The sequence below is a fragment of the Megalobrama amblycephala genome, linkage group LG20, assembly GCF_018812025.1.
Source record: "Megalobrama amblycephala isolate DHTTF-2021 linkage group LG20, ASM1881202v1, whole genome shotgun sequence".
Classification (NCBI taxonomy): Eukaryota; Metazoa; Chordata; class Actinopteri; order Cypriniformes; family Xenocyprididae; genus Megalobrama; species Megalobrama amblycephala.
In genome coordinates this window covers 8284802-8310949 of record NC_063063.1, presented here as the reverse complement: position 1 = coordinate 8310949, position 26148 = coordinate 8284802, and the positions used below count along the sequence as shown (strand labels likewise).

Genomic DNA, 26148 nt, shown 5'->3' with positions numbered 1-26148 from the left:
CAATATCACCGCCAGTACATTACTAGTATCCACTCAATTGCCACTTAATCATTCTAGCATTTTGGTTGTTATTGACATTTTAATCAAGATACTTATCTGGTCAGGCAAGTAAAATTCTCTTTCACTTCAAAAAATAAACTTGTTCCGCAGTCCCGGACAATCGTATATCGAGCCCTCATAAGCCTATGTGTCCCAGCCCCGGCCCAATTTAACCCCTGGGTGTAATGGTTTTTATACTGTACAAACCGTATTTTCTATTGCTCTACACCAACCCTACCCCTAAACCTACCCATCACAGGAAACTGTGCACACTTTTACTTTCTCAAAAAAAATAATAATAAAAAAAAATATTCTGTATGGTTTATAAGCCTTTTAAAAAATGGGGACATGGGGTAATGTCCTCATAAGTCACCCTCTCCTTGTAATACCTATGTCATACCATGTCATTATACAAATTTGTGTCCTTATATGTCACAAAAACAAACACACACACACACACACACATATACCTTGTATTTCCCATAAAAATAAATTGTGGGTCATATAACGGGGCAATTTTTTTTCTCCGTTTTTTCAAATAAAAATCAGTCAGTTACAATGCAGACTGCACACAGATATGAAGTGGTTAGATTGGAACACATTTACAATGCAGAACAAGAGTCATGAAATATCAGTGTTATATTATTTTATTCTCCACAAGAGGTCGGCAGAGACACCCAATGTGAGACTTTTTGAGCTGTTTTTGCATGTAACAGAGAGTTGAAACTTATTTTATTTCAGCTGTAGTTACCAAGGCAACATTTCTCACTTTCATTTAGTTTAAATTTAGTTTATCTTGATGTACTAACACTAAAAGTAAAATAAAATTAATAAAAACTATATATATATATATATATACACACACACACACACACACACACACATATATATATATATATATATATATATATATATATATATATATATATATGTGTGTGTGTGTGTGTGTGTGTGTGTATATATATATATATATATATATATATATATATATATATATATATATAAACTAATTCAAATTATTAATGAAAACTATAGGCTAATAATATATCAGTGAGACTAAAAAACAAACATACAAAAAAACACTGTTCTGTTCCCAAATTATGCCTTGATTTTTCTTCTTTGTTGTCTTTAGACAAAGCTGGGAAATGCAGTAAGCAGCCATGGATAATGTAGGTGCAGTTAGCCAGTTATTATTCCAAAATAAACAAAGACAGGGTGATCACTGAAGGGGAAGGTTATGGGTTATCTGGTTCCATGTGTCACATCGTTTATCTTGCTTATTGCACTGCTATGTACCAAATATGTTCATGTGAGTAGAAAGAAACAGAGCATGCAGGGATATAAGACACTCAGATATACAATTTGAATGCAATGGTCAGTCACAGCCTAGTATTTCGGAGCCACATAAAGAAGCGTTTGTAACGTGTGTGCGTGAATGGGCTAAGAAAAAATAGAAACCTGTGTAATTAGGGCTTTGTTTTGTCGTGACAGTGAAGGGTTAACATTCTTCATGCCCACCCCACATGATAAACAGTGGTGGAGCCCAACAGCCGAGGGCCAGTGATGACCATCACACTAATAACCTCGCTGAACACTCTCACAACACACACACTCACACGCAGGAGATCACATCTCTACAATGACAGAGAAGTCTCTCTTTAACAGATCTTCAAGTGGAAGTCTCATCTTCAGTCAAGGTTAAGAATCTGAGATATGGAAGAATATCATCTTTGATGGGTAAAGAGCGTTCAATTGTCATCTTCTACTTGTTTCTTTACTTTAAAATGATTACTAGAAAGTGGATTTAACTTTTTTGGAAATTAGCCTACATGTAAGTGTATCCAATAAATTAACAAACAAAATACTTGTCATACTCCAACAGATGAATCTCTGGTGGACACAACAGCTTCGGAATAGCAACAGCTTTAACACAATAAAGCAGTAATGGCTACAGACTTCTGTTCTCTGTGCCTCGATGAGACCACCATGTCCTGAAAAGTAAGAGGAGCTCTCTGGTGAGCAGAAGTTTTGGAAAAGGTCAAAGGTCTTGGGTTAAACATGTTGTCAGTGGAGGTCGCCGTGGTTTTTGTGCTGTGCAGTGTGCTGATGGAAGCCAGAGCTCTGGTGAGTACCCGATTACCGACATATGCCTGCGGCTTCCCTGCTTTGTTCATAGCAGAAACTTTAATGTCTACTTTAATATGTGTACTTTTGTGTACTTACAGTGTACTTACCTAGTGAGCAATATAAAGTAACTACATTTTTAGCAGTGGGTTCAGGGTTAGTACCTAGTCATTACCCAGTTATTATAATTACTATAACAAGTATGTACATGCAGAACAGGACTGTAAAATATAGTGCTTCCCACATTTTTTCTAGTCTTTCAGTTGTGAAAAAGAAGTGCTTGACTGTGTTAAGTGTGCGTGCACTTGTAGTGAACTTCAGAAAAGTATATTTAAAAAATGTGCAGATAAAATAATATTAATGAATGAAAGGCCATGTAAGTGTACTTAAATGTGCTTTCATGATGAAGATTTCTTAACACATCTAAGTACACTGTTAAAAGTGCACTTTGTAATAATTTCAAATTAAATGTTTTACTTTAAATTGCAATTTAAATTAGTACATTTCAATGATCTCATTCTTTGATGAAGGACAAAATTGGCTAATAATAAAGAAAACGTAGTATAATTTTAACTGTAGTGCGTATATTACATTTAAAGTTAATATAATTTAAATGCACAACTGTGCAATTACAATACATGACATATAAGTTTCAATAGAAATGACATTAAAAATATAAATAACTTGTCAGTACATTTAGCAGTACACTTTAACCATATTTCAGAGACAATTGAAGTAATTGTGAAATTACACATAAAGACGTACTTAAGTAGGTAAAAAACACAGGTTTTCATTTAATTGTAAATAACAAGCAATCAATAATTCAGAAATATTATACATTCATTTTGCACTTGAATATATTTTTTTAAAGTATATTATTTCTGTAATAAGTACACTTTTTAAAGCCATGCTAAAGTGTGCTTCTTTTTCACAATGTCTGTATAATGTTGTCTGCTGCTTTCCCTCCTCACCAGAATTATAGATCAATACCTGACTAATTTAACTACTTGTTTATTTTGTTAAGATAATCCGCTCAACTTGAATGCATAATTGTCAAATACAAATACCGAAATCAAATGCTTAAGCAAAGCTTAATGTTCCTTCCAATTTGTTCTTTTCTCAGTAGTTAACAATTTCCTAAATAACTAAAAGTTAATGAGTACATGCATCTTACTAGTTGCAGTTCATTTTCAGACACATTTCAGAATGAGAGAGAGACATCAGATCACGCATCATGTTTGTTTTCTTTATTTTGCGAAAAGCACAACATTTTGTTTTTGTTTTTTGTGAGTGTACACAAATAAAAGTAGACACTTAACAGTTTCGGATGATGTATAACACTGGTATGTATGACCAAATTCAACAGAGTATTTTGAGTCTCTTTCACACTGATAAGAAAAAAAGCGAGGTGGTATTGCCAGTGTGACCGCCAACCCCTGAGAGTTAAAGGATTAGTTCACTTTCAAATAAAAATTTCCTGATGATTTACTCACCCTCATGCCATCCAAGATGTTTTTGTCTTTCTTTCTTCAGTCGAAAAGAAATTAAGGTTTTTGATGAAAACATTCCAGGATTATTCTCCTTATAGTGGACTTCAATGAACTCCAAATGGTTGAAGGTCAAAATTACAGTTTAATTGTAGCTTCAAAGGGATCTACACAATCCCAGATGAGGAATAAGGGTCTTATCTAGCGAAATGATTGGTCATTTTCTAAAAATGAACTTGAACTAGCTCTCTTCTTCTTCTCTATTAGAATTCCGGCAGTGTAGACGCTGCTAAGTGTATTACTGCCCTCCACAGGTCAAAGTTTGATCTTAATTATCATATACAATATACTAGTGCAAGTATATAACAATTAGTTCAAACCTTGACTTGTGGAGGGCAGTAATACACTTAGCAGCGTCTACACTGCCAGAATTCTAATAGAGAAGAAGAAGAAGAGAGCTACTTCAAGACGAGCGTTTATGGTTAAAAGTATATAATTTTTTTATTGTTTTTAAGAAAATGAGCGATCGTTTCACTAGATAAGACCCTTATTCCTCGCCTGGGATTGTGTACAACACTTTAAAGCTGCACTGAAACTGTAATTTTGACCTTCAACCATTTGGGGTCTATTGAAATCCACTATATGGAGAAAAATACAGGAATGTTTTCATCAAAAACCTTAATTTCTTTTTGACTGAAGAAAGAAAGACATAAACTTCTTTGATGACATAAGGGTGAGTAAATTATCATGAAATTTTAATTTAAAAGTGAACTAATTCTTTAAGTACATTAGTATGTGAATTAAGTAATAAAATGTTGTTATCAAAAATGAGAACATATTAAGTGCAAATATATGTGAAACACTTACCTAAACTATCCAGTCAACATTATATAAATATATTATATTATATATACAGTACAGTCCAAAAGTTTGGAACCACTAAGATTTTTAATGTTTTTAAAAGAAGTTTCGTCTGCTCACCAAGGCTACATTTATTTAATTAAAAATACAGTAAAAACAGTAATATTGTGAAATATTATTACAATTTAAAATAACTGTTTTCTATTTGAATATATTTCACAAAGTAATTTATTCCTGTGATGGCAAAGCTGAATTTTCAGCATCATTACTCCAGTCTTCAGTGTCACATGATCCTTCAGAAATCATTCTAATATGCTGATCTGCTGCTCAAGAAACATTTAATGTGTACAATTGTACAAAATATTTGTGTACAATATTTTTTTTCAGGATTATTTGATGAATAGAAAGTTCAAAAGAACAGTGTTTATCTGAAATCTAATCTTTTGTAACATTATAAATGTCTTTACTGCCACTTTTGATTGATTTAATGCATCCTTGCTGAATAAAAGTATTCATTTCTTTAATTTCTTTAAAAAAAAAAAAAAAAATTCTTACTGACCCCAAACTTTTGAACGGTAGTGTATAATGCCACAGAAGCTTTGGATTTCAGATAAATGCTGTTCTTTTGAACTTTCTATTCATCAAGGAATCCTGAAAAAAAAAGTACACAACTGTTTTCAACATTGAAAATAATCATAAATGTTTATTGAGCAGCAAATCAGCATATTAGAATGATTTCTGAAGGATCATGTGACACTGAAGACTGGAGTAACGATGCTGAAAATTCAGCTTTGCATCACAGGAATAAATTACTTTGTCAAATATATTTAAATAGTACACAGTTATTTTAAATTGTAATAATATTTCACAATATTACTGTTTTTACTGTATTTTTAATTAAATAAATGTAGCCTTGGTGAGCAGACGAAACTTCTTTTAAAAACATTAAAAATCTTAGTGGTTCCAAACTTTTGGACTGTACTGTATATAAAGTCAAACCAAAATTTATTCAGACACCTTGAACATTTCATTCATTAATACAGTTTATTCACTATAGTTTAAAAAAAATTGGAATAAAATATGACAAGATCTCAGAGTTAAACTGTGTCAGAAAAAAATAATCTTAATTATGTCAGATAACACTTAAGCAAAACATGGTCAGGTCAAAGTGTCTGAATAATGTTTGGTTCCATATTTTTATCAATTTTACTGGTAGTCCACTGTATGAAGAATTTATGTGTATAATATGTCACAGTTTACTTTATTTTGCTATCCTCACTTACATAAATGAATTATAGTGTCCTGCACCCACTAGTAAAAATATATCAAAAATGTCTGAATAATTTTACACAACTTAATCAACAAATGTTATGTGCATGTTCTTTTAGAGACATCTAGCACTAACAATCTTCACTGATGTGACTAAATTGTAAATTGATTTTTACTTTAAATCCAGCTTTGAATCCAATTCAGAATTCATCTTATTCACGGTCATTTGCTGGTTGAACACAAACAATCATCTTCTGGTGATCAGCTTTCCCAATAATACAGCCTGATCAATGTTTCATCAGCCGCACAAATAGATTTGTTTGGTTTGAGTGGTTCGTGATGAAGACAGCTGACAGGGCAGTGTGTGTGAGATTCCCCAGCCGAGAAATCACTCAGCAAAGAGAAAATGACCCTTTTCACCCTTCACTCTGTTTTTCAAATTTTTGTTAGGTATAGGTAGCAAAATTTTACACTTTCCTATAAGGTTTCATTTGTTAACATTAATAAATTACATTAGGGGAAAAAAAATTCTGTTTTTACTACAGAAAGAAAAAGCAAAACATGTATTAGCTGATGTAGGCTATTGTGAACTGACATGAACATTTTTCTTAACTAACATTAACAAAGGTTAAATGCTGTAAAAATAAATTATTAGTTCATGCTAGTTAATGCATTAACTAATGTTAACAAACAAGACCTTATTGTAAACTGTTACCAATCTTTAGCTTAAACTGGTATCAGCAAACTAGTAAAAGCTCAGAAATGTCCTGAAATTTGTCTTGGATGTAAAGATTTGTATATTGTTGAAGGTTGTGCATGTCCTATATTTCTTGTAATGAGGAAAGGAAAGTGTGTCTCTTTGTTTGTGCAGTCAACCTCAGAAAGACTTATTGGCCAATGCACATGCTCAGTGAAGCAGAAAATGAGTCGGTCAGCGAGAGATGAGCACTTGATAAACGGGCAATTTGCACCCTGAAAATCACGATTGATCGAGAGCATTGCCATACCATTAATTTCACCGTTGCTGGAGAAGGCAATTGGAATTAAATGTTTTCAGTGTTCTGGATATCATCTGTCATGATGATATACTTACAAGTGTTTGAACACTGGGCAGTTACACAAACCAATTATTAAGAATCAATGGCATTAGAGTGCCTGACAGTGTGGTTGTTTTCCAAGGGTAAAAAACAACAATCAAATGAGACAGTTGGTTAATTGACTCTTTCAGTTTGAGTGTAAGTATTTCAACTGTAATTCCTCCTACTCCCTATCCTAACCCCCTAACCTTATTCCTACACCCATGGCACTTTGCGCGAATTATGTGTGTAACTTCCGTTAAGCTGAAAACAATCAGTAAAAGGCTCGCTCTATGAACGCAATAGTATGTTTTTTTCTCTTTTTTAATTTTTTTTTAAACTGGGTACAATGAGATGACATTATTCTACCAATCAACCAGCGAACAATAAAAGTACATTTAAAAGTGTATGCTAAAAGCAATAACGGACAGGTTAAATATCAATGTAGCCTACTGTATTTTGTAACAGACGTTGTCAAAAATGTTCATTAACTTCAGCATTTGTGTTATACTATTTCAAGGTGATTTCCATCATTTTGTCAGATAATAAATTGTATGTACATGTGAAAACAAACCTGGAAAGAGATGTGAGGATTTGAGAAAATTTGAGAGAGATTCTTACAGTCCAATGAATTATTAATGGGATATATCGTAAATTAAATTGGGAGAACACACCACAAATGTGCAGTTTGTTGTCATTTTTCAAACTATTACAGTGGAATGCAAGGAAAAAAAGAAAACAATTATGAGGAAAAGAATGCAGCGACTGAAAAGAGCTCTACTTGCCATCTTGTTATAACATGTCATGTTAAAATACCACAACGTTACGTTATTCTTGAGATGTCTGAAAATAAAACATGAAGGAAAATCCACAGCTCATTCAGTCTAAACTGACGGATAAGCTTTATTTGTTAGGCCAGCCTTATGATTTCATTTCAGTCTTTTTGAATAGAAGTTCCCCAAACCGGAAGTGCCACCCATAATTCAAAAGTAGGCTCGTCAGGAATAAGGTGGATAATATGAAATAATGCTGTGATTTAAATGCTATGTATCTTAAAGCATTTTAGTAACTTTGAAATTAGTGTAGTCCAATTTCATTTGTGAGTATCGGCAATACACACCTTGTGAAGATATTAGAAAACAAATAAACAAATAAATTAATAAAAATATATATTTGCACAATATTAAATTACATTAGGCTATATTTACAATAATTGTTTATATATTTATTATAATTAAATGCAAGCATTAGGCCTACTGTTACTATTGTTCAAATTAAGGGTCTGAGTTCTGAACAAACCCTAAGTATTAAATTTCAGCTAGTAACTCATTCCCACCTGTGTGTGCTACCACTGTGTTGTGAACAATTCCTGAAATCATGTGGCTTGTCTATCCTCAAATGATATGTAATTGCTTTTAAGTAACCTGACAATTTGATATAAACTAAAGCATATAGGCCAGGTTTCATAGACAGGGCTAAGATTAAGCCAGAAGTAGGACTTAAATTAGGACATTTAAGTAGCCTTTATAAAGTAGCTTTTATAAACGTGCTTTACCAAAAAGAAAAAAAGAAAGAAAAAAAAGAAAAAGATGTCAGCGCAAGTTACTTTCAGATAAAAAAGCTCAAACATGCATTTTAGTCAGGAATAACGTTAAGCCTTAGCCGTTAAACTGGGCAAGAAACTTACTGAATGAGGGACCCAAGTTATATGAGACCACCAGAATATATAGAGTTGGAAGTGAGCTCTTTTGACTTGAGCCTGTAAGTTACCTGTAACACAATAGAAACCACATAACAACGTGGAAAAAAAAAAAAAAAAAAAAACTAAAAACAAACAAACAAACAACAACAAGAAAACCCTCAGAACAGCCAGGTCAGTTTTGTTCATCAGAAAATGAAAAATATATATATGTATTTTATGCATCAAGGAGTGTCAACCCTTGTTAAAAAAGTACACATTAGCATAGTTTTAAAGAGTACTTTTATAAGTGCCTATGATGTAGGCCTACTTATAAAGGAATCTCTAAAGGAATATACTTAAAACTGAATGCATAAAATTTAAAATTACATTTAGTTGAACTTGCTAAGTTGAAGAGTAGGACTTAAGTACATCTTTATATGTAACTTCATAATTATTTATATTGTCTCTGAAATATGGTTCATAAATGTACGTAAATGTACTGACAAGCATGGTAAACTAAATATACTTTAATGCAATTTCTATTAGAACATGTATATCATTTAATATATATTTGTAATTGCATATTTGTAATGATAAACTTGCATTTTACATTTAAAATATATTAACATTGAATGTAACATCAAAAAACACAATACAGTTAAAAATATAATCAAGTACTTTAGTGTTAGTCAACATATCAACATATAATAATTTACATATAATGATTTAAAATGTACTTTAAAGTAAAACTTTTAATTTGACATTAAAAAGTGCACTTTTTAAAAGTCTGCTTAGTTGTGAAGAAATATAGTCATGAAAGTGTACATTCAATACAATTAAGTGCACTGCTTTTTCACAAGGGAAATCATTCCAATAAAGTCAAATGGCTATTGAACAAGATAGGACGGGACTTGATTTATTCATAGATGATTGGATTGTGACCTGTGAACAGTACACTGGAACGGAGGCAGATCTGAATGCAGTAGCTTAACTGCAGCACAGTCTCATAAATACATCAGCAGAGAAAAGGGAGTCTTGTTACAGGAAGAGCAAGTTATGACATTCTGATTAAAGATTACAAGGTTGAAAAATTATAAAATATAATCAAATATGGACAGATGAATCAATAGCATGCATTATGAAAAACAGGGCCATTTTTGATTTCATGCCAACTTTAGTTGTTATTTGTGTAGCTCCATTTAAAATATGTCTGTATCATTATTATGTTTGTGAAAACTGTAAATTTTGCATTGAATATTTTTAGGCTTTAATGTTAATATTGTATAAGTTTATTAGCAGTAACATGAAACAACAACAAAGAAAATGTAAAATTTAATTTATTGAAGTTGTACATTTTTTTCTGAAAATATTTTTTGGGCTTGTCTGTGCAGAAATCACTGTAAATATTCTACTTTTGAGTGGTTGCCATAGAGTTACTATGGGTGTTCAGGGTGGTTGCTAAGAAGTTGCTTCTATTCAGATCAAAAGGGCTCATTTCCAAGTCTCTGTAGTATTCTGATCTTGAGATGTAGCAAATTTTTTAACTTATTTTATCATCCGTCAGACAAAAATTATATATACATTTGATCACTTTGAAAAGTATGGACACCTCTTCTCAACAAGATAAATGATTTTACATTTAATACATAGGAGTTTGTTCAGATCTCTTTCGATATTCTTTCTTTCTTTCTTTCTTTCTTTCTTTCTTTCTTTCTTTCTTTCTTTCTTTCTTTCTTTCTTTCTTTCTTTCTGTCAGGGAATGGACAGAGGACCCAAATGCAAAGGTACAGAAAACAAAAAAGGTTTATTCAGTTCAATAAATAACTCAGGCAGTCTGCCGTCCAAAGCCAGAAAGGAAGAAGCAGGACGCAGAATAGGTTGTAACTCAGGAAAAGGCTTGACGCAGAACTGGTCATTAACTCAGGAAAAGTCTTGGTAACTCAGGAAAGGGTCTCTTGTCCCAGATAGCGTACTTGAACTCGCAGCAGACAGGCAGAAGCGAGCGGACAGCCCCAGGGACACACAGCACCTCGGTCAGCGTCCCGATAGGAACAAGCAGGCAGCAGGTACTGGACAGGAAAACGGGTGAGACACACTTGACAAGACAGACTAGGACTCAACTGACAGACCTCTTGAACTGCAGAAAAACAGCAATAGTTCCGTGAGCATAATGCGTCCCAACAATAAACTGGCAAAGAGTCCAGAAACGGCATTAAATACCACAGGAGAAGAGAACAAAGAGAAACAGGTGTGATCAGCGAACATTGCGAACAGATGGACCAAGTGCAGGAACGAAACTAGGGAAAGAGAAAGAGAAAAACAAACCTACCTCATGACAGTACCCCCTCCCTGACAATCGCCCCTAGGCACTCCCGAGGAGGGGGACTGACGAGAGCGGAGCAAGTCCTCGATGAGCGAACCATCCAGCACGTCCCGGGCCGGCACCCAGCTTCTCTCCTCTGGCCCGTAACCCTCCCAATCGACCAAATACTGATGGCCCCGTCCCCGAGGTCGGACATTCTTTTAACCCTACAGATGGACATCCAACAATCTTTTAACCCTACAGATGGAGCCATCGACAAGGGCAGGTGGGGGAGAGGGGTTGGAGGGAGCACGATTGATGGGCTTAATGCACAAGACGTGAAATACAGGATGAAAACGCCGCAGGGAGCGTGATAATCAAAGACACTGTGCACATTACTATAGGAAAAAGACCCATAAAACAAGGGGTCAGTTTCCGAGAGGATGCGGCGAGAGGTAGGTTACGTGTGGAAAGGCACACTTTCTGGCCACAAACATACCTAGGGGCTCATGAACGGTGGCGGTTGGCTGCACAACGGGTGCGTTCTCGGGCCTGACAAAAACCCTCTTTACCCTCTTCCAGGTAAGCTGACAACGCAAAATAAAGACCTGCACAGAGGGAACGGCAGCATCAGGCTCCTGAGAGGAGAATAGGGGAGGCTGATAGCCTAAACAACAAAAGAACAGAGACAAACCAGTAGCCGACGACAGTAGAGAGTTGTGAGCATATTCGGCCTATGACAATTGCTCACTCCACAACGAGGGATTGCGGTCAGCCCGACAGCGAAGTAAGCGCCCGAGAATTTGGTTGGCCCGTTCGGCCTGGCCATTTGTCTGAGGATGAAATCCTGACCACAGGCTGACAGTCGCACCAACCTGCCAGCAGAATTCCCTCCAAAAATGCGAGACAAATTGTGGTCCTCTATTGGACACGACATAGGTAGGAAGCCTGTGAAACTTAAAACATGATCAAAGACCAGACGCACTGTCTCCTTGGTGGAAGGAAGCTTAGGAAGAGGAACAAAATGAACCGCCTTCGAGAAACACTCAACAACCGTAAGAACAGCCGTATTGCCACAGGACGGGGGAGGCCCCGTTACGAAATCCAGAGATTTCGATGAACGATGAATCTTGCCAGTGCACAGCAGCCTTGAATATGGTGCGGGTCTTGAGCGGAGGGTAGATAGATGTCGCGCTCACCAGTACTCCCCTGACTACTGACGAGCCCTCGCTTTTACTGTACAGGTAGCAGCAAAATTACCAACACTGCCACAGTACAGGTAAAGCCCCTCCTGGATGTGACGTTGACGCTCGGGCTCTTCCCACTTGCATGGGCTCAGGATCAGGTAAAGTGTGAATGGCGGAAGGATATCTCCGTTGCTCCTCACTGCTCTCTCATGTGTGGCGACGTAGATCAAAGCTCTTGTCAAGCCGGATCGGCAGTTACACCAGAAGATCGAGGCGTGAGGGAATCTCTCGAGCGAAAATCTCGTCCTTGAGTTTGTCACTCAACCCATTCAGAAAGCGTGCAGTAAGGGCCGGCTCGTTCCAGTCACAGGTGGTGGCCAAAATCTGAAACTCAATCACAAAGTCAGCCGCAGAGCGCTTACCTTGGTGTAGAGAGTTGACGACAAGCCTCTCAACCAAAGACAGAGCGATCAAACACTCTAATCATCTCCTCCTTGAAAGACGCGAAACTGCTGACAGCACTCAGAATTGGCATCCCAGACGGCAGTTCCCCACTCGCGTGTAGTGTAGTGAGAAGAGAAACCACAAAGGCAGCCCTGGAGCGTTCTTTGGCATAAGTGGTCGGCTGAAGAAAAAAAACAAGTTCACATCGGCTCAAAAAAGCCAGAGGGCTCTCCTGAATAACAAGGGGGATTATTAATCCTGGGCTCAGAGGAGTTACGAGGTACGGATGAAATAGCTTGGTCCTGCCGGAGATGATGCAGCTGGCTTGTGAGATCAGTGACCTGGGCTGCCAGACTCTCCACAGCCTGTTTAGTGACGGAAAGCTCCTCTTCATGCTTGCCCAGCAAAGCTCCCTGCATCTCCACCTCAGAGCAAATTGGCATCTCCCTTGCTGGGTCTATAATGGCCAGTTTATTCTGTCAGGGAACGGACAGAGGACCCAAACACAAAGGTACAGAAAACAGAAAAGGTTTATTCAGTTCAATAAATAACTCAGGCAGTCTGCCGTCTAAAGGCAGAAAGGAAGAAGCAGGACGCAGAACTGGTAGTAACTCAGGAAAAGGCTTGACGCAGAACTGGTCATTAACTCAGGAATAGTCTTGGTAACTCAGGAAAGAGTCTCTTGTCCCAGATAGCGTACTTGAACTCACAGCAGACAGGCAGAAGCGAGTGGACAGCCCCAGCAGAGACACACTGCACCTCGGTCAGCATCCTGACAGGAACACGCAGGCAGCAGGGTACTGGACAGGAAAACAGGTGAGACACACTCGACAAGACAGACTAGACTTGACTTAACTGAAAAACCTCTTGAACTGCAGAAAAACAGCAATAGTTCTATGAGCATAACGCATCCAACAATAAACTGGCAAAGAGTCCAGAAACAGGGCGACATTAAATAGCACAGGAGAAGAGAACAAAGAGAAAGAGGTGCCAGCGCGCTGATTGCGATTGTGAACAGGTGGACCAAGTGCAGGAATGAAACAGGGGGAAGAGAAAGAGAAAGAGAGAGAGAGAGAAAAAAAAAAACCTAACTCATGACACTTTCTTTCTTTCTTTCTTTCTTAAAAAAAAAAAATGCTGTTCACTGTTTTTAAACAATTCATTTTTATTTAACACTATCAGGTTTCTGGTTGAAATGTGATTGCTTCATGTAAAATTGACTTGAAACGGTTACTCTTTGGCTTAACTTTCATTTAGAAATAACATGATTCAATCAAATAGCTTGAACAAAAATATCATACTGGATTTCTATACTGATATGGACTGGGTAATGTGTTAGGAACAAAAGGATTCCACATCATTTGATGGAAATGAAAATGATCAACCTACAGAGCACTGAATTCAAAGACACCCTGAAAGGGTTAGGTTAGGCAAGTGAAAAAATGATGCAGCAGGCTAGTCCATTTTGCTGAAATTTCATTGCAGCAACTCAGAATGGTACTCAGTATTTTGTATGGCCCCCACATGCTTATGCATGCCTGACAATGTCGGGGCATGCTCCTAATGAGACGACGGATGGTGTTCTGGGGTATTTCCTCCCAGATCTGGACCAGGGCATCACTGAGCTCCTGGACAGTCTGAGGTGCAACCTGGCGGAGTCGGATGGACCGAAACATAATGTTCCAGAGGTGTTCTATTGGATTTAGTTCAGGAGAGCATGGGGGCCATTCAATGGTATTAATTTCTTCATCCTCCAGGAACTGCCTGCATACTCTCGCCACATGAGGCTGGGCATTGTCGTGCACCAGGAGGAACCCAGGACCCACTGCACCAATCTATATATTGATATATATATATATATATTTCAATCAAGGGGACATTTACATGACAACAATGTGCTAAAAAGGAAAGTTTTTTGAAAAGTTTCACATAAAGAGAACAACGTCAATACGATCCTGTTCACACAAATCTGTAAAAACGACTAAAAACACTGTATTATGCATATCAGGCCAGTAGTTAGTGATGTCACTTTGTAAAGAAATACTACACACCTATAGACTGAACATTATGCATGCACATTATGTCACCATTTTTACAAATGTGCGATTTTGTAGTTTATATGGAAACGATAACAGTATTGCTTTCAAAAACTTGCTCTTTGTAACCCATTTTCAAAAGTTTGTTTCCAGGCCCCCAAAATGCTGTTGTCATGTAAATAATGACCAAACTGCATACAAGTTTTCTGCTTTTAATTGAAAACCAGGGACGGGTGGACACAATAGGTTGCTATGGTAATAAACAGGCACACACTGAACTAGGTCAACTAAAGTAGACAGGAGATAAACACAGAGAACATAGAAGTTAGAACTAAGCTAAAATAAAAAAGAATACCAAAACAGAATTTAAAACCTGACATTACTCCACCCCCTTCCCCCCCTCCCGGTAGGCACCTCCTGGCACTGTTAACAGAATCTACACTGTAGTGTTGAGAGGAAAAAGGTCATAGAAAAAAAGGCAAAAGGAAGAGTCCACGGGGGAACAGGAGGAAGTGTCCATGGTGAAACTTGAGGAAGTGTCCATGGAGAAGCAAAGAAAGTAAGAGTCCAAGGGGCAGTCAGCTGAGGGAGGAGCCAAGGAGCAACCCAGAACTTAGTTAGAATTTAGATAATCTGGAGGGCCAAGAAGGATCCAATGTCTCATGGGACCAAGACGGAGATGGGGGCTTAGAAGACCACAGTGGAGCTGGAACGACTGAGGACAACAGTGGAGCCGGAAGGAAGGTGAAGCCCATTAGAGCCGAAGGGGTGGAGGGCTGAGGTGTAGCCATAGGTCTGGAGGTCCATGGTGATTCCAGGGTGGCGTCTGACTAAGGCGGAGCCGGAGGGATGAGGATGGAGCCAGTAGGATGACCGTCCACATCGAGATGAGGGTCATGTGCATGGAGGCCTGAGGTGGAGCTGACCCATTGCCGGTGTGTTTGACCCATTGCCTGTATTTTGGATTACGGATCTGGACAGTTCCTCTAATAAATCTGTTTGGATCTTCACTCAATCTCTGAGTTTGGTAACAGAAAACCTCATCATGTACAGATCCAGCAACCGAGTGAGACCCAGACCCAAGATGGCTGCCACACCAGAGTCCCCGATCTAGATGGCTGCCACGCCAGCATCATCAGCCAAGATGGCTGCCATGCCAGTTTCACAAATTCTCACGCCAGAGTCAGACTGGCTTCAAGTCTACATGGAAACACTGTTGTCATCGGTGCGAAGCAGCTTATATCTCAGCGGTAATGTCAAGTCTGGGGGTTTCTGAAGTGGTCCCGCTGTCAACTGTACTCCCTGTTACCGCGATGGCTATTTGTTGTGTATGGACCGAAGCACTGCTCTTCAGCTGAAGAGTTCACTCTAGAGCCTGCTTCAATCCTTGTCCTGCCCTGTTAAGTCCACAGAGGTTGTACATGCTCTTCCTATCTGCCTCAACATGACCACAGAGGTCATCCATGAACATTACCCATAATCCGCTGCCCAGGGTAATCAACCATGATTGTCTTCAGTCGTTCTTCATTACCTTGTTTAGCCCAGCCTATGTAAACCCTGTTCAGACTGTCATTCACTGCGAGGTTTTGTAAGTTGTTTCACTGCATATCTGAGCGTTTCCTGGTTTCATGTATCTTGGTTATTTTGATTCCGTGCCTGTCTTCTGGATTACCCTTTATCTGTGTGTTTCTGCCCCGCTGTTGTTTATTTGGACTGATTGCCTGTGTTTGACCCATTGCCTGTATTTTGGATTACAGTTCTGGATTGTCTCTATAATAAAGCCGTGTTTGGATCTTCACTCAGTCTCGGACCAGTTTGGTAACACTAGATCTTTCTTTCTTTCTTTCTTTCTTTCTTTCTTTCTTTCTTTCTTTCTTTCTTTCTTTCTTTCTTTCTTTCTTTCTTTCTTTCTTTCTTTCTTTCATTCTTTCATTTCTTGGTGGCTGTGAATGTATTTAGGGCACAAATGCTTCTGTGTTTCTCCAGTCATGAGGACCCAGAGATCAGGGCTCATAATGTGGGATGGTGGTGAGGGATGCCCATGGGTGTGGGGGGTGTAAGGTTGGATATGCTTTCTCATCCTGAAGGTTGAAGAGAGCTCGTCACATACCACAGGACAGTGCAAATATTTCACAACACTGAGAGACAGCACATCAGCCTAAAAGAAGGTGTGCCAGATGGGGTGATAGATGGATGATATGTCAATGATTTCAGCTGAGATCTTGAAAAATGAAAAACCAACATGTACAGCATATGCTTAGAAACAAACAAGGTTTTTATCAGTCTTTTGTGATCTGACATGTCACAAGCATCGCCTGTGCAATGCAGATGAGATGGTAAAAACAATAAATCTACTAAGAGAGCGTCGTATATGTTGACTTTCTTTTTTGACATGCTTCCCCTCCAACAATGCTGATCTGGGTTATGTAGTACTGTGTCTTGCATTACATATGACTTCTAATCAATGAGTAATGAGGCAGAGAAAAAAACCCTCAAATTATAAGAAAGCAAATACTACACGATAAATATTATATAAAAATGCATGTAATGCATGCAAAAAAAGTTTATTGGAAACAAAATTAATGGTCCTATAGTGGAAAAGACACCACAACTGATGGACAGTCTGCCAAATGTACTAACAAGCATTTATGGTAAAATAAAATATAATTTAATATTATGGTAAAATAAAATATAATTTAATATAATTTCTATTTCATATTTATAATGATGAACATACAATTTAGTACATTTAACATATTTACTCAAGTATGTTAGTCATAGTTCAAAATAAGCATATTTCTTAATTTGACATTATGAATAGGCCTTTTAAAAAGTGCATAAGTGTGTTAAGAAACTCGTACACATAAGTGGCCTTTTATTTCATTAATATTAATATTATATTATCTGCAACTAAAAAATATACTAAAAGTGCACATCACACTTAATTTTCACTTGGAATAAGAAAAAGGTTGAAATCTGTTCGTTGTTGGCTAATTAAAATCACACCATGGTATATACAGTAAAGATGCCTAAAGTTCAAGAAACAACCATTGTTTTTTTAATGTACATAAATTTATTTTTAATTTTTATGAATATAATTTTATCTAGAAAATGTAGACATCGACATTCAAAAAATAAAACACAAAAATTAAAGATATGATGATACTGTGCTTTGGTATTCAATAAAATACATATAAACATGGTTTGGTTTGGGATTATATATACTAAAAGGGTGAGAATAATGTTCTTTCTTTCTCTGTTCTTTCTGCTCTTCTTTACAGATTGATTCTGATGACGTCCTCACCAGAGATGAACAGATCTTTCTTCTGATTGGTGCACGTGCGAGGTGTGAGAGAAACATCCGTGCACAGTTAGATGTGGTCAGAGGTATTATAATTTTTGTGTAATATAGGGCTGCTATACAATGTCAAAATCTGACAGCTACTGAAGCAATCAAATGCATGTATCTTCCTAACTCTACATATCCAATTTCCTGAAGACAGCAGGATCTGCGGCCCTGTTTATAGCAAGATTTTAGGATAAGGTATATTGATTTGAGCTCAGGTTCCTTTGCTATTCGTAGTGATGAGTAACTAGCAGGATACAGGCATACCCAGAACTGAAATGAATACAGATCCACTGTTTGGTTATGAGAAAAGATTCAGGATTCATATCTTTGGCTTCCCATGTTGAAGAAATTGAATTTGACCTGTCACCTTCAAACATTTTTTGTAGAATAATTTGATTGCATATATTTTGTGTTAAATATAGAAGTGTTAAACTTGTAAAGCGTATGAATCTGATATTTTTGTGTATTGTCAGAGAATTACTGTGTTCCTGAGTGGGATGGGATCATTTGCTGGCCTGCAGGAAAACCCAGTCAGATGGTTGCAGTTCTGTGTCCTGAGTACATCTATGACTTCAACCACAGAGGTCTGCTTAACCCACCTGAACTAAATAAAATTAAGCTGACAATGCTCAACTGTGCTATTTTGAGACACCATGAAATATGAACTAAAATGTGCTTTTAATATACTATCTCTGTATTTAAAAAAAATGTATTATTTTTTAAATACAGAGTATATTACAAAGGCTGAAAGTATAGCTACTCTCTTTTATAGATTAAAAGAAGTGTACTAACAGCATTAATAAACTTATTTTTTGCAAAAGTACACAAAATAGCTGTGTGAAGAAATGCCCTCAGAGGCTGATACTTTTTGGTGTACCTATTTATTTACATATCTGTTTTACATAAAATGTTTTACATTTTAGGACATGCATATCGCCACTGTGATGCATCTGGTAACTGGGAGCAGGTGTCCACTATAAACCGGACATGGGCCAACTACACAGAATGCACCACTTACCTGCACACTAATCACAGCGATCAGGAGGTGTGTGCATTTTTCATAACCCATAGGCAGCTATTATCTAATCGGTGGCATGCACCACTATTACTGTTGCTCATAAGTGATTTGAACAAATCCCCAACTGTAAGTATTAAACTTCAGAATGTAACTGACTGTCTGCCATTTTCTGAATGATTAGAATTTTATCACATGGCAGAAAATCAATATATTCAATACAGTATATAATTGAAGGACCTGAACCATATCTATAGGCCAGAATATCATAGAGACTTTGACATGTACTTATTGTACATGAGTCATTAACTTAACCACCTACAGTAGCAACCATGCAGAAACATCCACATAGTATAACACATAGAAAATGCATTTAGTTTGGAGATTTTTGTCTAAAGGTCCAAAAGGTCTAAACAAGAGGCATAGACTAAAATGTATAGACATTAACTGATTATATATATACTGTTTTGTACTATTTTGCCGTGTTTATGTAGGAGGTCTTTGAGCGTCTTTACCTCATGTATACTGTTGGATACTCCATATCACTGGCGGCGTTACTGGTGGCGGTCTTTATCCTTTGCTATTTCAAGTAAGTGCAAAATGAGCATTTCAACAAGACAAATTTCATGTTTTAAATATACGAGTATAATGAATATGTCCAAGGTAGTAAACACTTTACAAACACAAATCTAATCCTGTAGGATGCTACATGTTTCCATGTCCCCTCAGTCACTGCCTGATTCATGTTCATGAGTGTGTGGTGCCTTGATGCTTATCTACATCCATGTGATAACCATGTGTTCACTGAGATATCTTTGCTATAATATGATCAGTCAGCAGGTTCTCTGCTCTCTGAGGAAAAGAGTAGGGAATAGTGGTGCCAGGCTCTTTTGCCCTTTATCCATGCAGAACCCTTTTGAAAACTGTAGCATACACTCTAAAAAAAATGCTGTGTTAAAAACAAACCGAAATTGGACCAATCAGATGTGAGCAAAGTAACACTTGACACATCCAACACAATAAAGTCACTCCCCCAGTTTCTCTTCCTCCAAATGAAAGGTCACTATATAGTAAAAACAAATATTTAACGATTAAATTGTCTGGCTTTAATGATAATTAGAATTATTTTATGATTTATTTATGACTTATAAAATTATTATATGATCTATATTATTATGAATCCATTACACATAAGTAATTTTAGTTTGACAGTTATTATTAAGCATTTATTTAAATAAATATTAATATATAACAGATCATGTGTAATATAAATATGCTGTAGAATTAATAGATAACTCTTTAAAAAATGACTACATGTGACCTTACATGTTTGAGTCTCTATCGCTATATTATCAACTATATAAACTAACTGCACAAGTTTCACTTGCACTGATAGAGCAAGATAATTTGTTTTATTTGTCCTCTTTCATGGACAAATATTTTCTTTAGTGTAAATCAGGGGTCTCAAACTCAAATTGGCGGGGGGCCGTTTCTGTGATTGACACCTCATAGGAGGGCCATATTAACATTCAAGCGCAAGAAAGCGCAACATTTCAGAAAATTTACTTTCCTTTGCATTATTTCTCATTTACATCAAATAAATATTTTACTTACCATACTAAATGTAAACAGCAGTGTCTCTCTCATTGTTACAGAGTGTAGCCTAATATAATTATATAATACTATTACTAATATAATACTAGCCTACTAATATACTATTAATTGCAATAATCTGGTGCAACTTCTCACATCCAACAAGGTGCATGGAATAAAAATAAAAAAAATAGTAATTTAGGAACAAAACCATCAACACTTGTGGTGTGGAGGGGTCAGAAATAAACAAAAAAACTGGAGCTATAAATGAAAAAATAAAAATCTCTCATTGTTACATACATTATTAGCTTACTTTATGTTAGCTTAAATAACATTAAAATTTTGCCACTGAGGCTATCAAATACAATCCCTGAATACATTTACACTGTGCACACGCAGCGCATTTGTCCAAAATGCCGTTTGAGCATCGGTACTCATCGGAGCGTTTCGGTGGTTTAAATCGACGCTCGTGACATAATAGAAGCGACGCGGTTGAGAGCGCGGCTCATGGTTGCATAGCAACGACAGACGCCACAGGAGCGAAAGCGCATTGGAAAGAAGGAGAATACGGCTCGGCCTCTTATGTATGTGACGCGATATGTGAATGCCCCATAGAACGGCGACTTTTTCTTTGCATATCAGACAGGTAGCAACTCGAGAATAATAATAATAATAATTTAGCGGGCCGGATTATGTTTTAATTTTGAGATCAGTTGCGGGCCGGGTAGAGGGGGAGGGCGGGCCGTAAATGGCCCGCGGGCCGGCAGTTTGAGACCACTGGTGTAAATGCATTTAAATTCTTCATTTTCTTCAATCTCTTAACCTTCAGCAAAAGAGTTTCGAATCGTGCTGGCTCTCTTGCAAGAAGTGAATCACAGTTTGCCTCTGTTGCAAGGCATATGATTGGCTGTTTGCCACTGATATCACGCATTTATGTGCACACGCTCCACAAACTCAAGATCAAAGCCTGAGTTGACAGAGAAAGTTGATGATGGTACCAACAAAGCCAGATTGGATTGAACTAAACATGACATATCGCCCCCCTCTGGAGGAGGACGAGGTGAAGGAGAAGGGTTGGTGGGACGACGAGACACTGGCGACACTGCTGGAAGATGGTCGATGGCACAGACCCAGAGCTCCCCAGTGCCGATAGCCCATGGCAGAGATGAGGGAGGAGTCCAGGTGGTGACAAGGCTGACGACAGCTGGGGGACGACCTATAGAGGTGTGGCCGATGGATCAGCAGGTGCAGACAGAGAGCTGATTGGAACGAGCGACATCGCTGGTACTGGAGACCCAGGCAATGGCGCGGAGTTGACCGTCGAAGGCGGAGTCAGAGTACCCGAGTGCTGAGGTGGAGCTAGGTGCGATCAAGGACAGAGGTGATGCCAAGAGTGAACTCAGAAGGAACCCACTGCAGTCATAGGGGTGGAGGGACGGAGTACAGCGGATTGACCGCAAGTCCATGACGGAAGTGGTGTTATGACTGACCAAGGGAGAGTCGGCAGGACTTAGGGAACCCAGAGGAGACACAAGTCAGAGGTTCTCCGGTGGAGCCGAAGGTGGGAGGAGCCAAGACAGGAGCTGATAGGTCTACAGGCCGAGATGGAGTGAAGAGTTCCAAGGCCGGAGGCAGAGCCGCAGGATCCTCTCGCGGTGATGCTGCTGGTGGTAACACGAACTGCGGCTCAACGTCAGAGCGGGGCTCCCACAGAGACGGCGCAGGGGTGTGAACATCCAGCAGCGGCTGGGCTGGAGGTCTGGCTGAGCTCTTGAGTGATGGTGGTGAGAGGAAAATGTACATGACTATAGTGAGTAGGGTGATTTCCACACATATCAGAGAAATTATTAAATCACAGTCCATGCAGTTAGATGAGGGAGATGGGCTCACTCCCCTGGTCAGACTCACGATGGAGCTCCACTTCCGGGGTGAGGGTCAGCCCTGGCTTCTTCTCCTCGGGCTCTGGCTGACTTGTCATGGCAGGTGGTAGCTCTCTGTCTGCGGGGGACACACATAAGTGCTCTGAGGTCGAAGGTGGTGATTCAAGCTCTGGGTCTGGTGGGGTCCTGAATCAGGGGCAGACGCTCTCCAGATACCTGATGATGGCTTCTCTCCAATTGAGATCGATGGTGTCTGGGAGGTCCACGGGGAGGTGAAAGTTCACCCCGATCCAGAACGTTGATTTCAGGGTCTTGTCGTCAATGGGGCAGGTGAGGGCAAGGTGAAAAAAAGTTTGTGCAAAAGACAAAAAATCTGCAAAACTTCCGCAAACTTTGCGGCGTAATCCATTTGTGATCGGTCATCTGTAACAGGTGCTTGTGGGAAGGCAGACGAAGGCAGAAGATAGTTTACCAAACATTTAATATAAAACACTCCAAATATGACTGTAACGATATTTATTAGCTCAAAAGGGGAAATATTAATAATTAGTCATAACTCGTTATAATTAATTATAAATATTTGAATCATTTCATCAGATTAACTTAATGTAGCTGAATTAATATTACAATCAATTAATCTGTTCGGCCAACGGACACTCAGTATTGATCGTCTATCAACTTTTCAAGAAAGATATTTTTCTGTGGCCACAGAAAAATATCGCTTTCTTAGCACATAACTGTGATCAAATCATTATCAGGGACATTGGTTTTATAAGCAGGTTCAGAATCAACTAAACATAACTAAACTAACTAAACAAACACATACATGCATACAGTTTACCAACTTGAAAGAGAGAGCTGAAGCAGAATAGAGGAAAGCAAGAAGTTACAGCATTGTTTGAAATTCAGCAGATCAACAGCCTTGAGCAAACCATCAGTTTAGTTTTAACAGGCCCTTCAAGGGGAAAGGATACTTAATGTATCACATAATGAGACTAAGTTTGATACTTGCATGTCTCACCCATTTGAATTAAAACTGTCCTGATGCAATTTGTGGAGGCTTCCATTGAATCTTTGCTGATATTGTCTTGATGAAAGAGAACCAGTTGGATTCAGAGGATCTTTGGTGAATGGAAGGTCTATGCCGAAGCCTGGCACAAGCTTGGGGTTCCTTAGTAGTTATTAGTACAGCATCATCTTCACATCAGCATTTTTCAGTAAAGGAAAAGAGAGGGGGAAGAGACCGTGTTCTTGTGATCAGTGATTTTAAAAGGTGAAGATGTCACACTCTCTTGAGGTGTCTGAGCCAATAAGGAGTTTCCCCCTTCGGAGGGAAACTTTTACGAGTCTTTGTTCTGTAGCAAAATATTAGCATAAGACATTGGACGGATGTTTGAGAGAAGAACCTTCTAGATTCTTATAATACTAATGTGTCACAGAGTTAGTAACATGTAACATAAATTACCAAATAGGAAATGAAAGTTGGAGTCTGTAGATACCGAACATGCTACCCATGTGATTTTAGTTAACTTTGAGAGAGTGAGTTTCTGGATAATTCATTAAATATAATGAATAATTGTGTGTCTGATTGGTCCAGACGCTACATGACATACAGGCGGGCAGGAAGTGCAAACACATAGGTATTATTGTGACCGGACAAAGAGTGCAGGACAGGGAATAACTTAAGTAACGACACAGGCGATTAACTCAAATGACGAACAGCTGATGAAGATAATGATTAGTGTCCATGGTGACAGATTGTGGCAGGATCATAGAACTAAGGAATATGTGGTCAATGAAAACAAACTAAAAGTCCATACAAACAGAAACTAAACCGAACTAAACATGACAGTGATCTATGAGACACTGAAATTAATCAATTTCCACCACTACTTTAAAGTCAAGATTCTTTTCTCTTCTGTGTTTCTTTATTTCTCCAAGACGTCTCCATTGCACCCGTAACTACATCCACATCCACCTCTTCACCTCATTCATATGCAGAGCAATCAGTATATTTGTGAAAGATGCCGTTCTTCACACCGTCACAGATGACGGCAAACTAGAGGATGAGGCAGTTGGACAAAGACCCTATATGGTACTCACAAAAACACATTTGCACATGAATACATAATTAATGCTTCAAAGCCTCAGTTTTATTGGTCTGTGTGTTTATCAGGTAGGCTGCAAGGTTGCGGTGACCCTCTTCTTGTACCTCTTGGCAACCAATCATTATTGGATTCTGGTGGAGGGTCTGTACTTGCATAGTCTGATCTTCATGGCCTTCCTGTCTGATAAGAACTGCCTGTGGGCTTTGACAATCATAGGCTGGGGTGAGTTTCGTTTTGAAGATAGCAACTGATGATAATATTTTTAGAGCAATCCATTATGATCTTGAGGGTGAAAAGAAGTTTGAAGATAGGGTTTTCCATTGATGTCCTGTTTCGTTTGATTTTGTTTTCTCTTTCTTAGGGATACCTGCAGTGTTTGTATCCATATGGGTCAGTGCCCGGGCGTCTCTGGCAGACACACAGTAGGTTTATTTGCACATTCGTTTTTGTATAAGGTTTCTGGTAAATCTCTAAATGTTAACACCTTGGAATAAATTCCACATGATCACCTGGTCCTTGCCTTCAGCCTGAGATGCTTGGATAGGCTCCAGCATCCCCATGACCCTAGAGGACAAGTGGTTTGGAGAATGGATGGGTGGATGAATGATCACCTGGGTGATGAGCTTTGTTTGGCTTGGGGCAAACATAGCACTTCACTTTTAGGCTAAATAGGGCCCATCAGACCACAAAATGTTCTTCCAAAAGATCTAGGTTTTGTCACTTTGTTTTTAGCAAATTCCAGACATGACCATATGTTGCCCTCTCTAAAAATAGTTTCTGGCTGAACCTGTGAAGTCAAGATATTTATGGTGTGATCAAGCAATTAAGTTCATGTTTTTGTTCATGTATTTGGATAGTTCAGCCAAAAGATCATAATTTACTGTACTCGCCCTCATGTCATTCCAAACCCATAAGACTTTGTTTAACCTCTGAAACACAAATTAAGATATTTTTAATGAAACCTGAGAGGTTTCTGTCCATGCATTCAAAGTCCAGGTGGCAAAACCAGATCCAAAAAGTGAACTGAGTGGTTTGTGAACAGATATTATCACTTTATACTGTATGATGAACAGATTTAATTTAGGCTTTTATTCACATAAACACACATACATAGAATGCAGCGCATATGGTAAACATGGAGGCTTGTGTGTGCGTCACGTGTTAGAACAAACCTCATTGGTGCATCAAACACATGTTTGAGCTTCCTTGTTTACCATACAGTAGTATGTGACATGCTCTTTGTATGCGTGCCGATCATTGTTTAGATGTAAATAAAAGCCTAAGTTAAATCAAGTGTCTCTTCACAAGACTTGGATCAATTCATTTTACAGTGCCTTTTTGGAACTTCTTCTTGAAGTTTTGGTTACTTGAACTTTCAATGGAGAGACAGAAACTTTTCAAGGTTAATTAAAAATACCCTAATTTGTGTTTTGAAGACTTTTGGGTTTGGAATGACTTGTGGGTGAGTAGATGAAGACAGAATTTTCATTTTTGGGTGAACTATCAATAAACATGAATGAACATTACCCCACAATCCGAAAACATGCAGCATAGACGAATTGGAGGTGCTACATTGTCCATAGGTGTGAATGAGAGTGCAAATGTGTGTGTGAGCCCTGTGATGGACTGGCCATTTGTCCAGGGTGTTCCCCGCCTTTGGCCTGAGAAGCTGGGATAGGCTCCAGCATCCCCAAGAC

The 26148-nt window shown here is 38.2% G+C and overlaps 1 protein-coding gene across 1 annotated transcript in view; it reads left to right on the top strand.

Annotated features, from left to right (window-relative positions):
* Positions 1-1192: 1192 nt before the first annotated feature.
* The window catches only part of pth3r (parathyroid hormone 3 receptor), a 33297-nt gene continuing 8341 nt past the window's right edge, over positions 1193-26148 (top strand). Inside the window, exons 1-9 of the mRNA XM_048171470.1 lie at positions 1193-1776; positions 1922-2163; positions 17788-17893; positions 18329-18439; positions 18779-18900; positions 19365-19459; positions 24285-24438; positions 24520-24673; positions 24813-24873. Coding sequence (XP_048027427.1) covers positions 2098-2163; positions 17788-17893; positions 18329-18439; positions 18779-18900; positions 19365-19459; positions 24285-24438; positions 24520-24673; positions 24813-24873 — 869 coding nt within the window. The 5' untranslated portion in view covers positions 1193-1776; positions 1922-2097. The remainder of the gene's footprint in view (positions 1777-1921; positions 2164-17787; positions 17894-18328; positions 18440-18778; positions 18901-19364; positions 19460-24284; positions 24439-24519; positions 24674-24812; positions 24874-26148) is intronic.